The sequence below is a fragment of the Anas acuta genome, chromosome 1 (assembly GCF_963932015.1).
Source record: "Anas acuta chromosome 1, bAnaAcu1.1, whole genome shotgun sequence".
Lineage (NCBI taxonomy): Eukaryota > Metazoa > Chordata > Aves > Anseriformes > Anatidae > Anas > Anas acuta.
The window spans coordinates 116,234,220-116,255,154 of record NC_088979.1 but is presented as its reverse complement, the minus strand read 5'-3'; the positions used below and the strand labels follow the sequence as shown (position 1 = coordinate 116,255,154).

At 40.8% G+C, this 20,935-nt stretch overlaps 1 protein-coding gene across 3 annotated transcripts; it reads left to right on the top strand.

The window, feature by feature from the left end:
• Positions 1–484: 484 nt before the first annotated feature.
• Positions 485–20,574, top strand: TFG (trafficking from ER to golgi regulator). 3 transcript variants are annotated; one of them, XM_068695775.1, is made up of 9 exons: positions 495–631; positions 2,553–2,657; positions 6,062–6,270; positions 9,161–9,244; positions 10,159–10,305; positions 11,379–11,546; positions 13,752–13,892; positions 17,284–17,379; positions 19,769–20,574. In XM_068695775.1, the coding sequence occupies exons 3-9, from the start codon at positions 6,087–6,089 to the stop codon at positions 20,140–20,142; spliced, it is 1,194 nt and encodes a 397-aa protein (XP_068551876.1). In that variant the 5' UTR covers positions 495–631; positions 2,553–2,657; positions 6,062–6,086; the 3' UTR covers positions 20,143–20,574. The 3 variants fall into 3 exon arrangements, with proteins under 3 accessions (XP_068551872.1, XP_068551868.1, XP_068551876.1); XM_068695767.1 differs by lacking the exon at positions 2,553–2,657 and having other exon boundaries at positions 486–631; XM_068695771.1 differs by lacking the exons at positions 2,553–2,657; positions 17,284–17,379 and having other exon boundaries at positions 485–631.
• Positions 20,575–20,935: the final 361 nt, after the last annotated feature.

The following is a 20,935-nucleotide window of genomic DNA, read 5'->3' as shown; positions in this document are numbered from 1 at the left end:
TGCTTTGGAGAAGGACTGAATCACCTGTGCAAAGATGTAAAAAAGGACAGGCAGAATTCGTGTCTGTAAGGGATGGAATAATGCTGTTTTCCAGGTCTTTCCTATGTTTTTAAAAGCAAAGATACGGTATGTTGTTTTGGCTTTATTTTGTAACAGTTATCAAAAAACCCTCCCTCCAAAAATCTAGAATTTGCAATTAAAACCACGATCACATTCTGCTTCTTTTTCCACCTCCCTTTGGATTTCATTGCGGGCACAGCCCGTTTATCACCACCCAGACTTGCCCTACACCCCCCTAAACACCGAAAAAATGCCACACAACCAAACCCCCCACAACCCTTTTCACACCCCCGAAAAACCTGAGATTCGTAACCCTTGCTTTTATAACCCCAACCCCCAAACTGAGGCTATTTTCCCACCGGGACCCCTCACAGGGCCCAGCACCCGGCCCCCCTCAGCCCTTCCCCTCAGCGGCCGTGCCCGCAGCGCGCATGCGGGCGCCATGCGCAGGCCCGGCACCGCTCCCCCCCCGGTCCCTCCCTGCCGCCGGCCCCGCCGCTCCCTCTGCCACGTACGGCGGCGGCGTGGCCCCGGCCGGGCCCTGGCAGCCTCGGGGGGCTCCTGCGGAAGGGTGAGAGAGCGGGGGGCGGCCGAGGGGACGGGGAGGCGGCTGGGGGAGCCCTGTGAGAGGTGGGGAGCGGGGGTGAGGGCTGGGAGCTGCGGTAGCCGGGGAGGGCAGGGGGGTGGCTGCTGGGGGGAGCGGGTTTCCTGAGGCAGGGAAGCGCCGAAGGCGTGGTTTGGGCTCTAATTTTCATCTTCACCGTCTCTGAGACAGCAAATGCCGCGGTGGGATCCGCTAAAAGCCGTGTTCGTGTGGTCTCGGGGTGTCGGCTGTGGAAAATGGCCTCGCGTGGGGGATCCGCCTGGCCGCCTCAGCCCGCTGGGGAAGGGGCAGGGCGCTGCGCTCCCGCGGCCTGGAGCGAAAAAAAGCGTCTCTAAATGCCTTCCCGGTGCCTTTTCTCGGCCTTTAATAGGCGTACAGCGGGTTTCTGGGTGTGAGGTTGGTGATTAGGACGGTGTAATTCTGTAAAACTGGTAGAGGAGCCAGCTTCCCTGCACAAAGGAACGAACGGTGCTTTCTGAGGCCGGGGCAGCTCAAGGGTGTCCGCCAAAATGGGTGTCTGAAGGAGCAGTGAGGGCCTGCTCTTACCGCCGTCAGGTTCCACGTAAATTACACCGTAATGCTATAACCAGTGCCCATATAACCTGTTCAAACAAGGCGGGAGGCAAGCTGAGTGAGCTCCACGTTCAGCCCCTTCTAGCTGGGTTTTCTCCATGCCTGATGTGGCCACTGATTTGCCCCTCGTTTGTAAGCTGTACGTGGAGCTGCGGCATGATCAGGTGAAGAGCAGCACCCTCTCTGTGGGTTACTCAATTCCTGAAGTGTGAGTCAGGAGACACAAAGGTAGTCTCGTCCTGCTCCGTGTGTCACAGCGCCGTACCCTCTCCTCTTGGGAGCGAGTGAGACCTGGAGAGGCTTTGTCCCTTCTCCGGGGCTTGCTTGCATGATGCTTCGGTCCTGTGTTCCTCATGCCTGTCCTTTCTCTTTTTTCCATCTTGAGTTGAACGAAGAGAGCTGGGAAGCCCAGAATGGTGTGTGTGAGAGGAACTTCCTTTTCCCTACTATTTAGCAGCAAATCGTCTAAAAGTCAAATCACAAACGTTTGAGATTCTCCACGTGTGTATGAGAGAGAAGGACAAAAATACAGAGTAGAGTACACTCGCCATCTGGGAGGGAGTTGTGTTGTACATCGGGTTGTTTTCTGTGATAAATCAGGGTTTTGTAGCTCTGGACAACAAGCACCTGTGTGAGAAACACATGGCCTGCATAAACTTCAGGCAGCTTGTTGCAGGCTTTCCAGCAGAAAAACACAGAATCTGAAGCTAAATTGAGGGCAGATCATATTTTTAAGTGCTGTATTTTTCTGACTGCGTTTCCTTCTTGCCCAGTTCAGTGGTTCTCGCTGTGGCAAAGAAGCATTCGTACTCATTACTGCTGGCAGTCAGTCCTAATGCTCTCTGGAAGACACACTACTAAATGTCCTAGAGGCATCGGCCTTAAACTAGGAGATGGAGTTGTAGGTTTTTATAATGCTAAATCCACGCAAGTCTAGTTTCTTTAACCTAACCTGGGGTTTCAAGATGGAGGCTGTATCAATGAGTACTTTCAGACAGCTGGGGAAGGTCACTGTCCTAGGAAGGAGCATGTTACTGTTAGGAACTCTTACATGAAATTGGAATGTTTGTTTAGTTCTGTTTTTTTTTTTTATATATTACAAAATTAAAGATTTTGTTCAAGATCTATTTTAGCTGAACCTCAAACTCCACAATACTCAGAAGTGTATGATTGTTACATTAGGGATAACAGAGTAGCTTTTTTTAGTTGTGTTTGTTTGTTAAAGTATTCTATAGTGTAAAAGATTAATTTGAAGTGGATAGCTCTAAGGAAGTCTGACAGTAAATAAACGTATTTCTTTTTCTTTCTGATGCAGCTTCCTGTTTTCTGCCACTGATAGTGCATGGCGGCTTATCCTAACTCTGTCCTGAAGTGAGGTGGGAAGTTTAACCAATAATCCAACATCAGTAAGACAGACAAGGTAATGATAAATTTATGGTTTTGGGAAGGAGGTGAAAGAAGATCTGTATATGGATGCTATTTTTTTAAGTACTTAATGTTTTTAAAACCTTCTGCAAAAAAACTATGTTTTTACAACCAACTTCTACTGAAACAAAATAGAACTGAAACGACTAGACTGAGTTGATGCACCTGCAGCCAAGACTCAGGGGACATGATTAGCAACCATTAACAATATTATGAACTTCACCATTTCGTTAGAGCGTTTCATCTGCTGCCTTTCTGTGTGGATTGCAGGTCTCTTTTCTCTGCAGTTAGACTGAATTTATCTGTATCCACCTACCTCCTGTTATGTCCCACTAGGAGAATGAGTTTTGTTTGGTAGTTGCTTGTTCCTACTTTGGGATGTCAGCTGGGCTAAATGAAGGGATTTGGATGAAGTGTTTGTTTTACATGAACTTAATTACCAGGGACTAGAAACTGAGCTGCAATCCAGAGATAGCATCATACTACATCTTTTTAAAGCAGACCATTGTCCTTGAAATAGTAGGCCTACATATATATATATAGATACATGAGGGTATGGCTTTAGCTGAGTATCTTATGTCTGGTAGGAGAGCAGTAATTTTCAATGTAGTATTTGAAAAATTGACCAAAGCTAAGGGAGAAATATTTGCATATCACTATCGATACTTCTTCTTACACAGGAGAAAGAACAACGTGCTTGCCAGCATGCAGTTTTGAAAATGTCAGTTTTGATGCGTAGGGCTTTGTGCTCCTAACCTCTCCCATATTTGTACCCTAGATGTAAAGATAACTGCTGCTTTAATTTCTCCTCATTCTAGAGTTATTGTATTGATTTTGTCCAAAACAGTGAAGAGATGGGGATATCTGACTAGCAATCTAGTTTATACTTCACTCCTCTGCTTTGTAACTTCTCTAGTTTCTATTTTATCTATAAACGTAAGCCCTTTCTTTTTAACAAGAGAGGTGTCTCATTCAAGTGGTAACTTTTAAACTGTTATATATGAAGAATGAAAGATGGATTTTTCCATGTATGCAATGTACCTCTAGGACCCAAGATGTCTTTGTTGCACTTCCTTTTAAGTTGAAGTAGTTGTCCACTTCACTTAAAGCATCAAAAAGTAGTTAGCTGTTCTGGCAACGTATGCTGTGTAACAACTTTGTGGCTATGAGCCTAACGAGTAGCTAATGTGTGGTTTAATGATCAGTTTTTTTTTTTTAAAGAGCAATTCTTCATTAGAATATCTTGGATAAAATTTAAAAAATTGATAGGTTTTCTGCCTTGTTTTCTAGAGAGGAAACATCAACATGTTCTGATCAGGTGTATAATAAAACTGATGTGCAGATCTTCATTTGTATATGAAATGATGTACAATTCGTACAATCATTAAGGTTGGAAAAGACCTCTGAGATCACCTGGTCCAACCACCCCCCTACTACCAATATCACCCGCTAAACCACATCCCTGAACACAAGGGACAACCCCTCCTTGAACACCCCCGGGGATGGTGATGCCACCACCTCCCTGGGCGACCCATCCCAGTGCCTGACTGCTCTTTCTGAGAAGAAATGTCTCGTTTCCAACCTGAACCTTCCCTGGCACAACTGGAGGCTATTCCCTCTAGTCCTATCACTAGCTATCTGTGAGAAGAGCCTGACCCCCAGCTCCCCACACCTTCCTTTCAGGTTGTTGCAGAGTGCAATGAGGTGTCCCCTGAGCCTCCTCCAGACTAAACAACCCCAGTGCCCTCAGCCGTTCTTCACAGGACTTGTGCTCCAGGCTCTTCACCAGCTTTGTTGTCCTTCTCTGGACACACTCCAGGGCCTTGATGTCCTTTTTGTAGTGAGAGGCCCAGAACTGAACACAACACTTGAAGTGTGGCCTCACCATAACAGAATAAAGGGGACGATCACCTCCCTGATCCTGCTGGCCACACTATTCCTGACACAAGCCAGGATGCCGTTGGCCTTCTTGGCCACCTGAACACATTGCTGGCTCGTGTTCAGGTGAGCGTCAACCAGCACCCCCAGATCCTTTTCTTCTGCACAGCTTTCCACCCACTCTGCCCCAAGCCTGTAGCACTGCATGGGGTTGTTGTGGGCAAAGTGCAGGACCTGGCACTCAGCCATGCTGAACCTCATCCCATTGGCCTCTGCCCATCAACCCATCCTGTCCAGGTCCCTCTGCAGGGCCTTCCTGCCCTCTGGCAGACTGTCATCTGCAAATGTACAGAGGGTGCACTCAATCCCCTCATCCAAATCATCAGTAAAGATATTAAAGTGGATGGGCCCCAGCGCCGCCTCCCGGGGAACACCACAGGTGACCAGTGGCCAGCTGTATGTCACTCCGTTCACCCTTGCTCTCTGGGTCTGGTCGTCCAGCCAGTTTTTAACCCAGCAAAGCGTGTACCTGTCCAAGCCGTGGGCTGCCAGCTTCTCCAGGAGGATACGGTGGGAGACTGTGTCAAAGCCCTTGCTGATCTCTAGGCAGACTATGTCAATGGCCTTTCCCTCATCCTCCAGGTGGGTCACCCTGTCATAGAAGGAGATGAGGTTGGTCAGGCAGGACTTGCCCTTCATGAAGCCGTGCTGGCTGGCCCTGATCCCCCAGTGGTTCCACATATGCTGTATGACTGTGTTCAGGATGACCTGTTCCATCACATTTCCTGGCACCGAGGTCAGGCTGATAGGCTTGTAGTTCCCCAGGTCCTCCTTACCGCCCTTTTTACAGATGGGCATCACAACCTGGTTCTCTTAAATTCAACTTCATTCTCTTAATAAAACCACCCTACCACCTATAGTCTTTGAAATATGATGCTTTGTTCTAGCAGTCCTTTCTTAAAAAGCCCTTTGTGTTATCGTAATTATGGGATGCAAAAATGTAGTAAAGCTGTAATGTAACCAATATGATATTGTAAGGCTGAGAACTTTGGCTACAACTCCACTTTCCTTGAGAGTGATGTATGCATGTATCCCGAGGATTTGCTTTTGGGACAGTGGTTCCTTTTCAGCTTTTTTTCATTACAGCTAACAGCTGATTATCTTACCAAACAAAACAAACAAAAAAAAAAACAAGGTTGGAATTCCTGTTTGTCACACACACTTACAAGCTATCTGATTTATAAAAAGTCTTTAAAGAACAAATGCTGGGAACTGTGGTAACTGTTAATGTAGAATCTGATCTTTCAGAGTTCTGCTTTGTGCATGAGCTCAGTTAAAGTATGGTTTAATTTATTGTTTGTGAAACGAGCGTATTTTAGAACGTGTCTGAGAGGTGCTCCAGAGAGCTTCCTAACTGTGTTGCTTTCAAAAGATTGAAAGCTCCTGAACTTTCGTTAGACACACAAAATAATTAACAATTTAGTTTTCTAAAACATGTTTTTAATGTTTTGTTGCTAACAGGTCTGTAGGTGATAAGGGAGCCACCATGAATGGGCAGCTGGACTTAAGCGGGAAGCTGATCATCAAAGCTCAGCTGGGCGAAGACATTAGGAGAATTCCTATCCACAATGAGGATATCACGTATGATGAGTTAGTGCTAATGATGCAAAGAGTTTTTAGAGGAAAACTTCTCAGCAATGATGAAGTCACAATAAAGTATAAAGATGAAGGTAAGGTTTAATTACTACTGTTGAGGTTTAACTACTACTTTTGCTCTGATATGATTTATCTAAGGACAGAAATTGCAAAACCTACCTCTTCAAAATTGTCCAAAATGCTGTTGGCAAATGCAGATGATTTCTTTCAAAACGATTTGATTCAATCAGTACAAGCTCTATCTTCTGTGAGTATGCATGCTGTCTTAGCGTATTATTTCCTCCAGAGTTTCTGAGATAGCAGCTATCTGAAAGTTCACTTTTTCCTGTTCCTGGAAGCTGATGGCATTACAGATTGTTCTGCTGTCTACTCATTCACTCCATTTTTTGTATGCTGTCAGTGGTAGAGTGGGCTGGAAGGCGAGAAGTGAATTAATATGTATGATTTAACAGAAACTCTTTTAAGACTTAAAATTATTTTATATGGTAGTAATTCTTGATTGTTCTGCTCTGTCAGTAAAGATGGGGAAAAAAATTTAACCTGATCTGAAATATTTATTAAAAGTAATTTTTCCTCATTTCCACGCTATGAAAAATGCATTGTTTGAGACATCTGGAATGATTGTTGTGGTTCTCAGGGGTTTTTCTCTTCAAATGTCAGTGTGTAAGTTAATCAGTTTGGGAGAGAGGGATGGTATTCATTATATAACCATCAAACTCTGGATAGAATAATAGAATCCAAAGCCTCTTAATCAGATCAAAGACTTCAATAATTATGCTGGTGTACAGTACAAGTGCTACATTACTGAAGCATTCAGGTTCATTTTTCTCAGTGGCACTAGCAGCACTGTCTGTGGTACCTCAAATGTCAAGTAACCTTTGCTCATATGTCTAAGCAAGAAGATTTCACTTTGAATGACTCCAAGGTAGTTTTTTAGGTTTATAGAGATTTGAGAGAGACTGCTTCTCATCAAAATTGATATGCAATGAGGAGCTATTTTTTTGAGATCTTGACCTCCAGCAGGGGAGAGCTCAGTGGATTTGCAGTGGTTTTGTTTTTCCTCTTATCAGATGAAAGTTTTATTTTCCTTTCTGGAAAAGGTAAAACCGATGAATACTTTTTCATTTGGTTAAAGCTTCCAGTCCCTTTTTTTTACATCCTTATCTGTTCTTTAAGTATAAGTTTCCGTTTTTGTGTTTGCTTGTTGTTTTTTTTTTTTAAGATGATAAATGTGTATGATGAAGATTGTAATTGCAGTTTCATTCTTTGGTTGTCTTCCACAGCCTACAGGGTTCAGGCTTTTAATTTTAGTTTTCTCTGTCTCAGAATGTACTAATTTTCTGCTGTGACATGGAATTTATTATCCTAGATGATGATCACTATTAAGAACGTATAAACAATATTAATATCAGAGGAAGTTGCAATGATTAGGGAAAAAGTTAACAGAACTGGGGATTGACTTTGATTGTCATATGAGGATCATGGTATTCTTGATTTGACTTTGTTTCACCTAGGTTAAGATTCTTCTTTAAATATGCTTCAGTCATTAGAAGGGTTGGAATATAGACTGTATATCTATTTCAGTTTTACTTATTCCTCCAAAACTGGAGGAAGTCTTCATCTTTTTTGAGCAGATATTTTAAAGTGGCTATAATGATTTCCTACTTTTATGTCCTTGATCTGAGTACTCTCAGAATACATGTGCACATTCTTTAAGTATTTGTAAGAATGCTTCATCTACCCCCTCCTGTCTTTGTTTCTTGTTTCTGTAACGTGAAGCTGGTGGCTTAACTCGGGCCTGGATATGGGATTTTCCACTTAACATCTGTGTAAAAATTGTGGCTTTGTCATATCTTCATCAAACTTCCATAATCCTTAAATAATAGGTTATGTTTTTTCAAACTTGCATACTTGATTAGAGAGGCCAGGAAACTTTAAATCCCACTCCTTCAGTCTCTGGCTTTGTGAGATTTAGGAAGCATATTCTTAAATTATCTTAGGCAATGTGATGCTTTTATTAATGACCAGGGCAAAGAACTCTCAATGTGGTTACTGCCTTACAAAGCTGTGTTTTATTTTCAAATTGGGCATCTTTCAAGCTTCTGAACTAAGGGAATTGTTCTATTACGCATGTTTGTCCTGCTGAAGATTCTTGAATATGTAGTAAAACCCAGTGCCTGAGGAAAAAAAACAAGTGCCAGAAATAAATTCATATAAATCAGAGTAAACGCTCTTGTTATTTTTTAGGAACTGTTCATGAACTGTGGAGTTCTGGAGCCACTTGAAACAAGCGTGTAATTTTAACTGGCAGCATCATTCTTTCTCATGCTGGCCTTTGTGAATTCTTAGCTATCGTGTTTCATCCTGTATGCAGATACCAAAGAATGATGAGCTGTATGGAACTTCCCTTTCAGAGGGTTAATGTCAGAAGGCTATCTTTTGAAGCCAGTCATAATTCTGTCTTAACTTATGTGCATAATTTCCCTGTGTGCTGATCCTTGCATTAAAATAATAAACATTTTTGTGTTGTGTTATGCACAAGTCTGATTTGTTGCGATAATATTTTACAGAAATGTTTTCTGTGGTCTTCATTTTTCTCGAGAAGTGTTCTGTATTCTGTAAATAATTCTACCCAAGTTACTGCAGATGCTTTTTAATCAACAGTGACTGATTCTAATTGATTGTAGCATAGGGAAACAGAGAGCTAAGCCTCACTGATGAGAGAGTAAAACCTCCGTTTTCTACTGCTGTGCCTTCAATTTTCTCCTCATACATATAAGGAGTGCCATTTTGGTGCCATTTTTGTGATGGTGTTAATTGGTGACTTTTTTTTAGTAGCTTCAGATTCAAGTACAGAGTGTTATGCTTTAGTGATGAAATAATGCTTTCTGCCCTAGTGTGAAGACTGGTAGTTAATAGGTTTGCTTTAATGGAACCTTTTTGTGTTCTTTGTGTTCTTTTCAGATGGAGATCTTATAACAATTTTTGATAGCTCAGATCTTTCCTTTGCAATTCAGTGCAGTAGGATACTTAAGCTGACATTGTTTGGTAAGTATAGAAGATTTTTCATTTTATTTTATTTTTTAAATAACCTTACAATTCAGGTGGTGAAGTTGGCTGGAAGGTACTAATAATTGTCACCTTAGAAGAATGAAATCAGTAAGTTAAAAATACTACATTAATATGAAGTCTATTTTCTCTCCTGCTGTTTCATTTGATATCTGAACTTAGAGGAAATTGAAACTGTCTTTCTTTTTATAAGATTGCTTAAATTATTTGGCATACAAGAATATATGGTCAATTGCTCTTCTGTAGAGTTATGTTCCACTCTAGCATTTGTGGGGTTTTCTTCACAGGTGTGTGAGAAATTGTAAATGGTGATAAACTTGCAGTGTTGCTAGTACGCTATTAAGAAGTAATATTAATTGCTTCTAACTTAATAGATTTTAACATTTATCCTTTTCCCTTTGAGTACAATTATTATTTGTTTTCAAGCTGTTATTGGCAATTTAGTACGTAGTTCCAAGGACCAGCAAGCAGCTTTTAATCCAGAGACTGAACCTATTGATGAATCGTGGGAGCGGTGTGTGTGCTGCCTTAGTTGTACAGGCACTGTCTAATGGAACAGATTTCCACAGCCAAATTTTCCACAATACAAGTACAAATTGTATTGTTCAGGGTATATTCATGGAAATTGAGCAAACAAAAATTGAGAAACTTTCTGCAAAAATTACTTTGCAGTTCTGGTACTCAGTAATGTTAGTTATGCTGAAATGAGATATTAAAGTAACAGTAAGCCCCAGAATGAATTTAGTCTCTGTTGACTCAGTGTGTGTCACTCCAGACTTCACAAAGGACGGTGATATTACAAGCAAATAAAAGTTGGGAATAAAACTAAAAGCATGAAACTAGATAGCAAAATGTTACTACAGCCTTAAATGTATGTAATTGTTGTTTTGCAGTTAATGGACAACCAAGACCCCTAGAATCTAATCAGGTGAAATACCTGCGTCGAGAGCTGATAGAACTTCGCAATAAAGTCAATCGCTTGCTGGACTGTCTAGAACCACCAGCTGAACCTGGGGTTTCCACTAATCTGCCTGAAAGTGGTAGGCAGCCTGGCAAAGAACTGTCTGGCTTGATTTGCAGAGTCGTGTGCTGTCTAACCAAGTGAAAGATGGAATATTGAGTATTGGTTGTGATCATTTCTTGATTGTTGCTCAGTTTTTAATGCTTCAGTTATTTCAGAGGCAGAACCCATGTTCAGATTATTTGGAGTAAAGCAGTTAGTTAAGTTAGAAATAACACAAGTATGATTTTTGTCGCAATATATGAAAACCTGTAACTAATGCTTGTGAGCCTGGACAATATTTTGGTCAGGCTTTGAGCTGAATTAATAGTCTGTTGCTGGTGAGGGAAGATCTTGCTCCCAGCTGAGTGCTCCCACTGCTTACTTTGGGCTAGCTCTGGTGCTTATCCTTGTCATGTTGCTAAGCAAGTTTGATTCACTAGAACAGTAAAAAGCTAATTCAGCGAAAATTATATTTACTTCTTTTGCCAGGTTAGGAAATTGAATCTACACATTTTGAGCTCAGACCAGCATCAGAGCTGTCTCAGGGTAAGCAGCACAAGGGTGCAGAGTAGGGGTGGGAAAGGAGTATAGGGGAGGGCGAAATGGGGAAGGAACTCATTTTTTCCCAATTTTAAGACACTGTTCTCCTTGCTTAGGGCCATTGTACTGTAAAAAGTATACCTCTGTGCTTAACTACAAATTTTTGGGTAAGATTGGACACAGAAAATAATGACAGAAGGTCATGAAGTGCAGTGTTTTGAGTGAAGAGGAAAGAAAGCAGCTCCAGCATTTTCTTTTTCTTTTTTTTTTTTTTTTAAACAAACACTGCTTGCGTTATTATTAAAACAAAACCAAGAAATCCAACCCCTGGTCCGACAATACAAGCGGTTACTAATTTCAGTGGAATACTGAGGGTTTGGGTTATAAACCATTTGTAAGGCGGCTAGAGTAATGATCATAGAGTGCAACACAAGCATTTCAATGGTTAAAACAGTTTCTTTTTTAAACTATGCATTTTCAAAGTTGATGTAGTACAATATGTATGTACGATTTTTTTTTTTTTCTTTTTTGAATTCTCAAGAATTAATAACAGGGCATTTTGCTTTGTAGATGCTGTAGATGGGAGGGAAGAAAAACCTGCTGCTGCTGATGCTAATGTTAAGCCATCTACTCAAGTTATAGCAGCAAGCATGTCTGCATTTGATCCGCTAAAAAACCAGGATGAAATCAGCAAGAATGTCATGTCAGCATTTGGCTTGACAGATGATCAGGTGTCAGGTAAGAACACATCTCACAAAAACAAAAGCAAAACCTGTTGACAAATCAAGATTTGAGTAATCAGTGGCAATAAAGGACTTGTATTTTAGGTGTATTAAGCTGTGTTCTGTGTTGGCTATTTTCAGAACTCTAAAATGGGATACCTTAAGGGGTTGTAACTGTGTTTGCTAAGTTTTGTATACAAAATCTTTAAATGTTGCTGTTGGTTGTAGCTTGGTGTTCTAGCTTAGTAGAAAATAGCTTAATATATTTTTTTTATTTGAACTACTTAGAGCTACTACTAAAATAACTCTTATAGAGTAACTTAAATGGTATCTACCAGTGATGAAAAGCAGGACCCACTCCTCTACCTTAAGGTTTGATCTTGCAGTTCAGCTTAGGTTCTTGGCTTGTGTTTCTGCTCTTTGGGTCAGTCAGAATGTTTTTCGTAACCCTGCCTTTTCTCTTGTACATTTCAAAAGTAAATAGTGTCAACTTTTTTTTTTTTTTTACTCTTAATAGAAAGGAATAACCTACTTGTCAGAATTATGTTTATCCTGAAGGACTAACTGCATGACTGTTAGTACTAGTATGACTTGTAGCAGAATGCTAAACGTTTTAGTATGAACTGTGTTTAAATCAATACAGTCAACTTAGGATGACTGAAATTACAAAAGAAATATAAGATGTAATAGGGAGTGCGATGAAGAATATAGAGATTGTATTTTTTCACGAAGTCTGCTTGATTCCGGCAAATTTTAATAGAGCCTTGTTACCTAAAACAAAACTGCTGTTAACAGGGTTTGCTGTGTACTCTTGATTGTAGATCAAGTTTTATGTGGTGTTTATATGATTTAATATGGTTTTCAGTCATCTTGTCCTGCATGGAATGTTTTGGGTATGTCACAGCATGGTTATTTCACAAGCTAGGCAAAGGTTTGATGGTATGTGGAAACTTAAAATGAACTGTTTATGAACAATGAAGTGTTAGAGTAGGCTGTGAAGTACAACTAGCTGGAAATTGGAGTTAATTTTTGAAGGAGCGTTTTTGTCTTTTATTACAAAGCTTCACTGTCAGTTACTGCTTTCATCATATTCATCATAGCATCAGTGATATTGTAAGGTCTCCATGTCTCTGTAATTCTTTTGATAGACTGAACTGACTTGCACATGCTTTGAATGCACAATGAATGTCACAAAAGACGATTTAAGCAAGATAGGAGAAATCACGTTTCTATGTGCATAACTGCAAAGTTGTAGCTTTAAAGCCAAAACCAGAAGTGGGCAGCTTTCATTCATTTTTCCCTAGTAAGGGTAACATGAAAATGCAATTAAGTGTTTGGTGGATGCATATTTATGTTGCATAAATAATAATAATAATAATAACAGAAAGTGAATTTGCAGAAATTCTAATACTTTTCCTTAACTTTGAAAGTAGTGTCTCATGCATTATACTGATAAAGCTAAGAGCTGGAAAGATAGGGGTTTAAGCTCCTTGTTTCTAGAAAAATATTTTGTATTTAATTTTAGTATACCTTTTCACATGCCTATCTTAAAACTACTCATTGACTTAAAATAAAAACTGAAATCTCTGTCTCCATGTTTTCTTTGGGTGCTACTCAGTATCTGGAATAGTTACAGAATTATCAAGGGAAGGCTATTGCTATCAGGCTGAAAGCTGCCATACCCTGTCTGGGTATGCACATTTAAACCATTCCTTAGAGGTTTTCTGTTCACATGCTGGGCGACTGTTGGTAAAGCCCTTCATTGCCCGGGCCCATATGAGCTATAGTAAAACACTGTTGCATTTGAATAATTTCCTGCAGCTTTGCATCTTTGTTCCAGGTGAAGAATAATAGGTACATTAGGTGTGTATTTTATCCAAATGTAGCAAGTCTTCAGTGCATGTGTGCAAGGTTAGGCTTGAAGCTGCAGGAAAACATCTTGTTGTGGGGGGCTTTATCCCCAAAATGGGTCACCTTCTTCTGAAGCATGAAATTTGAGTGATTGACCTAGGCAGGTGGGAAACCCCCCGAAATATTTTAAAGTGAGATATGAGATGTGCAAATATATTAGTTTTAGGCCAGGCCTGACACTCTCAGATGTAAATCTATGGAAAACTGGAAAAAATACTGAACACTTTGCAAGTGAAGAGACTTGTATTAGACTTCTTATTTCAAACTCCCTGTTCATTTCATTTAATGTGTTTTGCCCTTGCTCCTCTAGGACCACCCAGTGCCCCTGCAGAAGAGCGATCAGGAACACCAGATAGCATCGCTTCCTCCTCTTCTGCTGCCCACCCCCCTGGTGTTCAGCCACAGCAGCCAGCGTACCCCGGAACACAGCCACAGACGGGTCAGGTGGAAGGTGAGCAGCACCTTTTTCTGTTGTTTTAGACACAGATCATGATGTCTGAATCTGCATAGTCAGTAGCTACCACTTTGAATTAGCAGACCCGAAATCGATACCAAAGTACGCGTTGATCTGTCCCACCAGGCAGAAATTCTTTTCTCCCAGATGCTATTCAATATATAAACGGCAGGTGGAGCAGTACCTTTATTTAAAAGGGTAGGTGATGTAAAAAGAGTAGGAGTTTCATGGCACTATTTTCTACTTGCATCCATGCTCATTTTCCTGTGAAGCAAACTTATAATATGCTGCACTATAAAGCTATCAGAAGATCTTAGATCATATTCCGTGTGTTGTGTCAAGGAATGTTTGTAGTTGCTTTCACTTAACCAACAGTTTTCTGGCTTGTTTTGTATGAGTTCAAGATGTCGTTTACTGATCATTTCTATCTAACAAAACAGAGCCATTATGGTATTATTATTGTATGTATGGCTCTGTTAGCCAGGTGAAATCTTAAATACTCATGTATGCATTGCAGTTTTCCTGCAGAACTTCTGAGTGTAAATTGGCTCTCCTGTGAAGCTTAGGGGCTTGATTTATAGTCTTTGGACTATGCCCATGTATATGTTGTTTGACTTCTAGAAATAAACCTATTCAGATGTTTGCTACATATGGGCATCATTTTCAGTTGAAGTTTTCTAAGAGCACAGACCTGCGTAGATCAGGACAAAACCGTCTGTAGAATGACTTGGTTTGGTACCTGTACCTCCGTACGAGGTACATTATACAGTTGTTCCCTTTGCTACTTTCTTTACTGATACAACGCAGAGGCAAATATAAGAGACATTGGTGATGGTGATCAGAGTCACAGTCACTTGAAATACCTTGGCTGAAGGTTACTGAGTAGAGGATTTGAGCAACGTGTAGTTAGGTCTGTTTTTAAGCAAACGCGAAAACTGTTGGTTGAAGTGGACTGTATAAAAACACTTGGTTTGCTGCTTGCAGCTTTTAATGCTTAGTTCCCTTAGAATTTCAGAGTGATACAAATGAGACAAGGAGAGTCATCGTCACGGCTTAGAGCTGCAATAACTGTTTGGTGTCTGATATTCCTAAAAGTTGTTTTGGAAAACGATTCTTCAGGTTCTTCTGTCAGCAGCCAGAAAACTTAATATTCAAAATATTTTTTTCTCAGTTACTGAACTTCTGTTTTTATGAGTTTCACCTTCTGATCGTTAATGAAATAAGTTAGATTTTTTTTTTAAGTGTTGATGTTAAACTAGAACTGAAACAATGAAGTGAAACTCATAAAGGCACTAGCAGCAGTAGGTTGGAATCCTGAATCGCTGTTAACACAAAGGAAGGAAAAACTACTTCCTAGTGAAGAAAGAAGCAGTGAAACTGCGCCATAGTGGCTGGGTCACATTAAAAAAAAGTACTTATTTCAGCAAAACTCATCTTAGGAAAGAAATCGTCAAAGTTCATGTATCGGAGTGGGTTTAATAATGTTTCTAAATTTGTGTCAAAGTAAGTATAATAATTCTAAAAACAACAAAAATCACAAAACTGTGCTATACCTTTGCCCAAGGCCTTTTTTTCTGCATGTAAAAACATAACTGTGCAAATAATGAAGGTTTTAGTCTGTAGTTTATGCAATTTTTTATTATTGTACTGTAATAAAGGGTTGTTAGGCATTGGAATGGGCTGCCCGGAGAAGTGGTTGAGTCACCATCCCTGGAGGTCTTTAAAAGACGTTTAGATGTTGAACTTCTTAGTGATGTGCTTTAGTGGAGGACTTGCTAGTGTTGGGTCAGAGGTTGGACTCGATGATCTTGGAGGTCTCTTCCAACCTAGGTGATTCTGTGAGAGAAATACTTTATTACTAAATTTGCTTTACTCTGGATAAAATTAGGTTGGTTCAGTTCTTGGGAAGAGATTGGAGGTCCGTATTACGCTTTGATCATACAGATAGTACTAGGGAGCAGTTGACACCATCCACTGTATACATATGGCAAATAGCAGTCACGCACCAAAATTTGATAATGTATCAAATTATCAGCTTCCAAATTTTTTCATAAGCTATGTTGTATAAAGTGCTCAGGGAGTTTCCTTTGAAACGCAGTGTTACCTGATGTCTCCACCAGGTGCCAGTGTGGTCTCTGTGTTAGCCTACAGGCAATTACCTGAGACAGGCAGCCTCCTGCTGGGCCTCCCAGAGCTTCTAACATCTGGCTTTAAAAATTAGAAACTGTTTTTTTATTGTTTTTGTGGATTTTTTTTTGTTTAGCTATCAAGGCAACAGGCTTAAATTCTCTTCAGCCCTTGTGCTCAGTACTCTTTTCATCTCATGATAATTGTGTACCAAATACAAATGTGAATGGTTAGTGGGAATATAAAATGCTATTGCTTCAGCTGCAAATAAGGCAGAGTTAAAAGGAAATACGGAGCTCTGCTAAAGCAGCACTCCCAGGGATGTGGGAGGACTTGGAGCAGAGCTGTTGTTAAATGTGTTGGTGCAATTCAGAAGATACAGTTTACAGTTATACAGTCTGTTGGTCTTTACAGGATGAATAATGGTACAGTAACACTTCATAGTAGTAAAGTTTCCAAGTTTGCTTCAGTTTAGCTAAGCTTTAGCTTGACAGATAATTAGTTTTGTTCTTTGACTGTGAATGTTATTAAAATGAAAAACAGCAGAAGCATAAAGCCTAAGCAGGGCCCATAGGTTGTCTAAACAAATATTCTGCCTCTACTTGCCAAGAAAATGGAAAAAGTAAACTTAAGGAAAATTAGCATTGAATTGGAATATCCGATCTTAAGAATGTATGGTTTTATTTTTGTTTTAGGGAGTATACCCCCGGGTCTCTTAAGAAAATGTGGCTTGCAGCAAGTCAGATATTAAGAGATGGATGACCTGTCTAGAAAATGTGGTCAGAATGATGTACCGCTCCGCTTACACTACTTTGGTACAGAAATAGTCTTAAAAACCTAATATAAACAGACAATCTGAAGACATGCTTAACTTTTGAAGTGCTTCAGTTTATGCAGTAAGTTCTGGAGCAGTTATCAAGCCATATAAAGATTCCTGCTCTGTTACACACCAGTGTAGTGCTAATAACACTGTATGGCTGCTGATACCCCTTGAAGATGTGAAATAGTAAGCCTCACATCAAACTGAAGTATTAATTTTGTCTACAGAATGGTATGGTTCAGAAACTAAAATCTGTAATTTAGTTTCAGTTGGTAATTAGGTGACACACATGCTCAAACTTTGCTGCCTTCAGATTTTAAGAAAAAAATTCACATGTTGTGAGTTTATTTCTGCACTTTGAACCGTTGGGATGTTTTCCATCTTGTGTTTGTAATACAGCTCGGGTGCTAGGCCTCAACTAAACAAGTTCTCACCCCACAGGCCAGATGTACCAACAGTACCAACAGCCCGGTTATCCTGCCCAGCAGCCGCAGGCTCAGCCTCAGCCTCAGCAGCAGTACGGTATGCAGTACCCAGGTAAGCAGCTCCCTGGCTGTGCGAGCTCTCCTTCGGCACCTGACCCTGTGAGCTTTGGTTCCTAAATATGTGGGGCAGCTCAGGGTGCCGAGTGCCTGTGGTTCTGGTAAAGACTGGCATGAATCAAAACTCATTAGTTAGAGAGCACTGTGGCTATGTGTATTTTTATTAGAGTAGGAGCTTGGGTATCTCAATCCTACTTGACTGTGACCCAACAGACTTACTTATTGATTAGCAGAATGCATTGGTTGAAAGTAGTAGTGAAATAAATCACCTGAAGCATAAGCAGTCTTCAGGATTAATTAATGGCTGCAGTCCTGGGATTCTACTAAATAACTAAAACATTCCAATGTAGCTTACTTAAGTATTGGAGGTATATAAAGATGGATCCTATTTCTTGCATTTAGGACGATCTTGATATATACAATTTAATGGTGTGATCACTAATTATAGCTGTTGTTACGGTGTTTATAAGAGCTAAGGATTTACTACATTTTGGAGGAACTTCAAGTGATAGGCTTTTTTGGTTTTAAGTTGTAGATGTTACTGATACTTCAACTAGAAGTGCTGCTGCTTTTGACAGGAGACCATTTTATTGCATTAGTGGTTTAGCTGCAAATAAGAAAAGCTAGGTTTTGCATATACCCAAAATATACTCGACTGCAGAATTTCCAGTTATTTACTTTAGCAGAAGCAGGCATCTAATAATGGATAGTATAGTCTAGGAATCATAATCCAGCTAAAGTAGAGGGATGAATATATAATAGCAGGATTCCTTAACAAATCTCCAATTTAATACTTTTAGAAAATGGTAACAAGCACTTCTCATTCCTTATTTTAATGTAGATTGTTTAAAACAAACAAAAGACTCCCATACTGTTGAGTGACTCGGAACACAGCCTGTAAGGCTTTTTTTTTGCACAATGTATACAGTGGAAGTGCATCAGTTTTGATGTAGATGAGAACATTTGCAGAGTTTATGAAAAAACTCCTATGTTTATCTTGGATGAGAACCCTAGAAAACTTGGAACTGAAGGTTTGTGCCTCATCCCTTGTTCCTGGGCTCTGTGCAAGAGCTGACTGATTTGAGTCTCTAAGTGATACTTTGTTCCCTGCAGACATCTCACTTTTGTAATTACAAGACCGTGACAGACTTCCAACAGTTTTGTTACTTATGCTGAAATTAGACTTGAGAAAGTGAAAGGGTCTATCTGACTTTGTTTAGACTTAAAAACTTGAGAAAAAAAAAATTACTCACCAGTAATATCTTACCATGATCTAATCCCCAGTTGTACTGGAGAAGTTCCTGTGGAATTTGTAGTGCGATGTGAGTTCAGCATTCCTAGTTCTTCACAACATGCTCCAGTACATTTCCCCTAACTTATTCCATGATTAGCCAAATCAGAAACAGGTTTTGTTTGTTGATGTTGTACCTGTGAGTATTACCTCCTTTCAAACCCATGTCCCCCAAGAGCAGGATCCATTCCCACTCCGTCCAGTAGATCTACTAGGCAACAATGTGCTTATTTACTCACAGTAGTGAAAACGGACCCTTCCAAGGTTCGTCTCATGAGTAAATTTTGACCCCAAGTTTCAAGGTGAGTTCAAAATTTGCTCCAATGCATTCTTCAATCCTTGCTCTTTCTGTTTAGGGCTGTGAACTTTTAATAATTTGTGTATCTGGTGTTTAATGCTGACAGGATTCCAGTCAATGGAGAGTTTTCATTGCAAGTAGCTGCAGGTGTGTTTCATGATGGATAAAAGTAGCTATTTCTTCCTTAAAGGACTTTTTGTTATTTTAAAGTCTTCAAAAAGAAAAAAAATCATTTTGGAAGCTGTTTTTGTACAGAGAAATCAAGTTTGGTACATGTTTAAATGGAAGTTTTGTACTGAAGTGTTCTTTTCTGCACAACTACTTTCATATTTAACTCTATGTTTAAAGATCTGAGTACATCTGTGATTTAACCAAAGATATGATTTAAGAGTACGAAGCCTTAACAATGTTTCCTTAAGAGCTTGGTTTTAGTTTTTCGGTTGGGAAAAAAGGGTAAATTTTTGCCTTACCTGCCAAGGAAGACTTTTTATTTTTAATGTGATGCGATGATAAAATCCTGTTCGTCCTTTTGTTAAGTTCTTGTCAGCTGTGGGAGAACTACTTTATACTGCTCCTTCTGCTGTTGCTGTTCTGCTGTTTGTAGTGCACCCAACCCAGGCCGTGTGCTTTCGTGCGAAAGGCAGGAACCCTCGGGGTTCGTTATTGTTTGCCTTTTCTGTGCTTACTGCGTGATTTTGTGCCGTCACCGTGGTCATTTAAAGAAAGATGTATGTATGGCTACACACGCCCGTGGTTCCTTGCTGTGCCTCACCACTGTGCTCCTTACCTTTCCAGCCGGCTACAGTCAGCAGCAAACCCCTTCGCAGCCAGCGCAGCAGTTCCCGGGGGCCTACAGCCAGCAGGCAACCCCAGCCCCAGCCACCGCCTTTGCCGGGCAGCCGCAGCAGCTGCCGGGGCAGCAGCCACAGCAGTACCCGGGGGGCAGCTTCCCCCCGCAGCCCTACACCACGCAGGCCTCCCAGCCGGCCCCGTACAGCGGTCCCCCGGGCTCCCAGGCAGCGCCCGGCACCTACCAGCGCCCCGGCTTCACCCCGCCGCCCGGCAGCACCATGACCCCGCCGCCCAGCGGGCCCACCAACCCCTATGCCCGCACTCGGCCCCCCTTCGGCCCCCAGGGCTATGCCCAGCCTGGGCCCGGCTACCGGTAAAGAGCTGCCGTGGGGCGCGGGCGACTCGCACCCACACCTGCCATCCCCACAGACTCCGGTGGTCTCAGCAGAGGTTCCCAAACTGTAACGGGGCAAAACGCTCTTCGTAAGTGTCGGTTATAGAGTCTGCTGGGGCGGGGGAATGACCACACGAATCGTTCCTGCTTTAAATTGTATCTGCTTCCTAGTTTAAGTTGGGGCCGGGTTGGTTTTGGGAAACAATGCCTAACTGTCTGTAAAGTGATTGACATCCTAGCTTGCCTTGTTTGAAGGATATTAAATTGCTAGTTGGAAGTTTAGCCCACTTATCAGGCTTGTTCTTACTAATGACATGATGTACTAAATTAGATTCATTCCAGAGGTAAAACTAGATATGATGTATTATAAATTGTAATGCTCACATGGAAAGCTAATAAAACTCCCCTGAACCTATTACTTGCCTGGTCTTGATTTAAAATTTAGATAATGCAGAACAAGAAAACTACATTAAGACATCTGCACACCTAGCCTGCCCACTTACGTAGGAAAATATCAGTGGTGCTCAGGTCTGTAAGTCAAGAGAGATTTTTAGGTGAGTAAATGGAGAAATGTTGTGACTAGATTGCTTTTGCAGAGGTTGTGTGCTACTACTATTAATTAATTGCCAAGTAACTCTTTTACTAAATGAATAAGAACTAACATATAAAATCTTAGAACTAACCTCTTACCACTTTCACTTTAACAAGGGCAGGGGGAAGAACCGGTTTATTACTTGAAAAATTAAGGTAAGTCCATATTTTAAATGAAGAACTCT

What these genes read in the sequence shown, in the direction of transcription:
- TFG (XM_068695767.1), top strand. Translation starts at nt 492, where the DNA reads ATGCGGGCGCCATGCGCAGGCCCGGCACCGCTCCCCCCCCGGTCCCTC. An exon ending in CACTAATCTGCCTGAAAGTG is followed by an intron (nt 10,306 to 11,378) that starts GTAGGCAGCCTG and finishes TTTGCTTTGTAG; the next exon opens with ATGCTGTAGATGGGAGGGAA. An exon ending in ACAGACGGGTCAGGTGGAAG is followed by an intron (nt 13,893 to 17,283) that starts GTGAGCAGCACC and finishes CTCACCCCACAG; the next exon opens with GCCAGATGTACCAACAGTAC.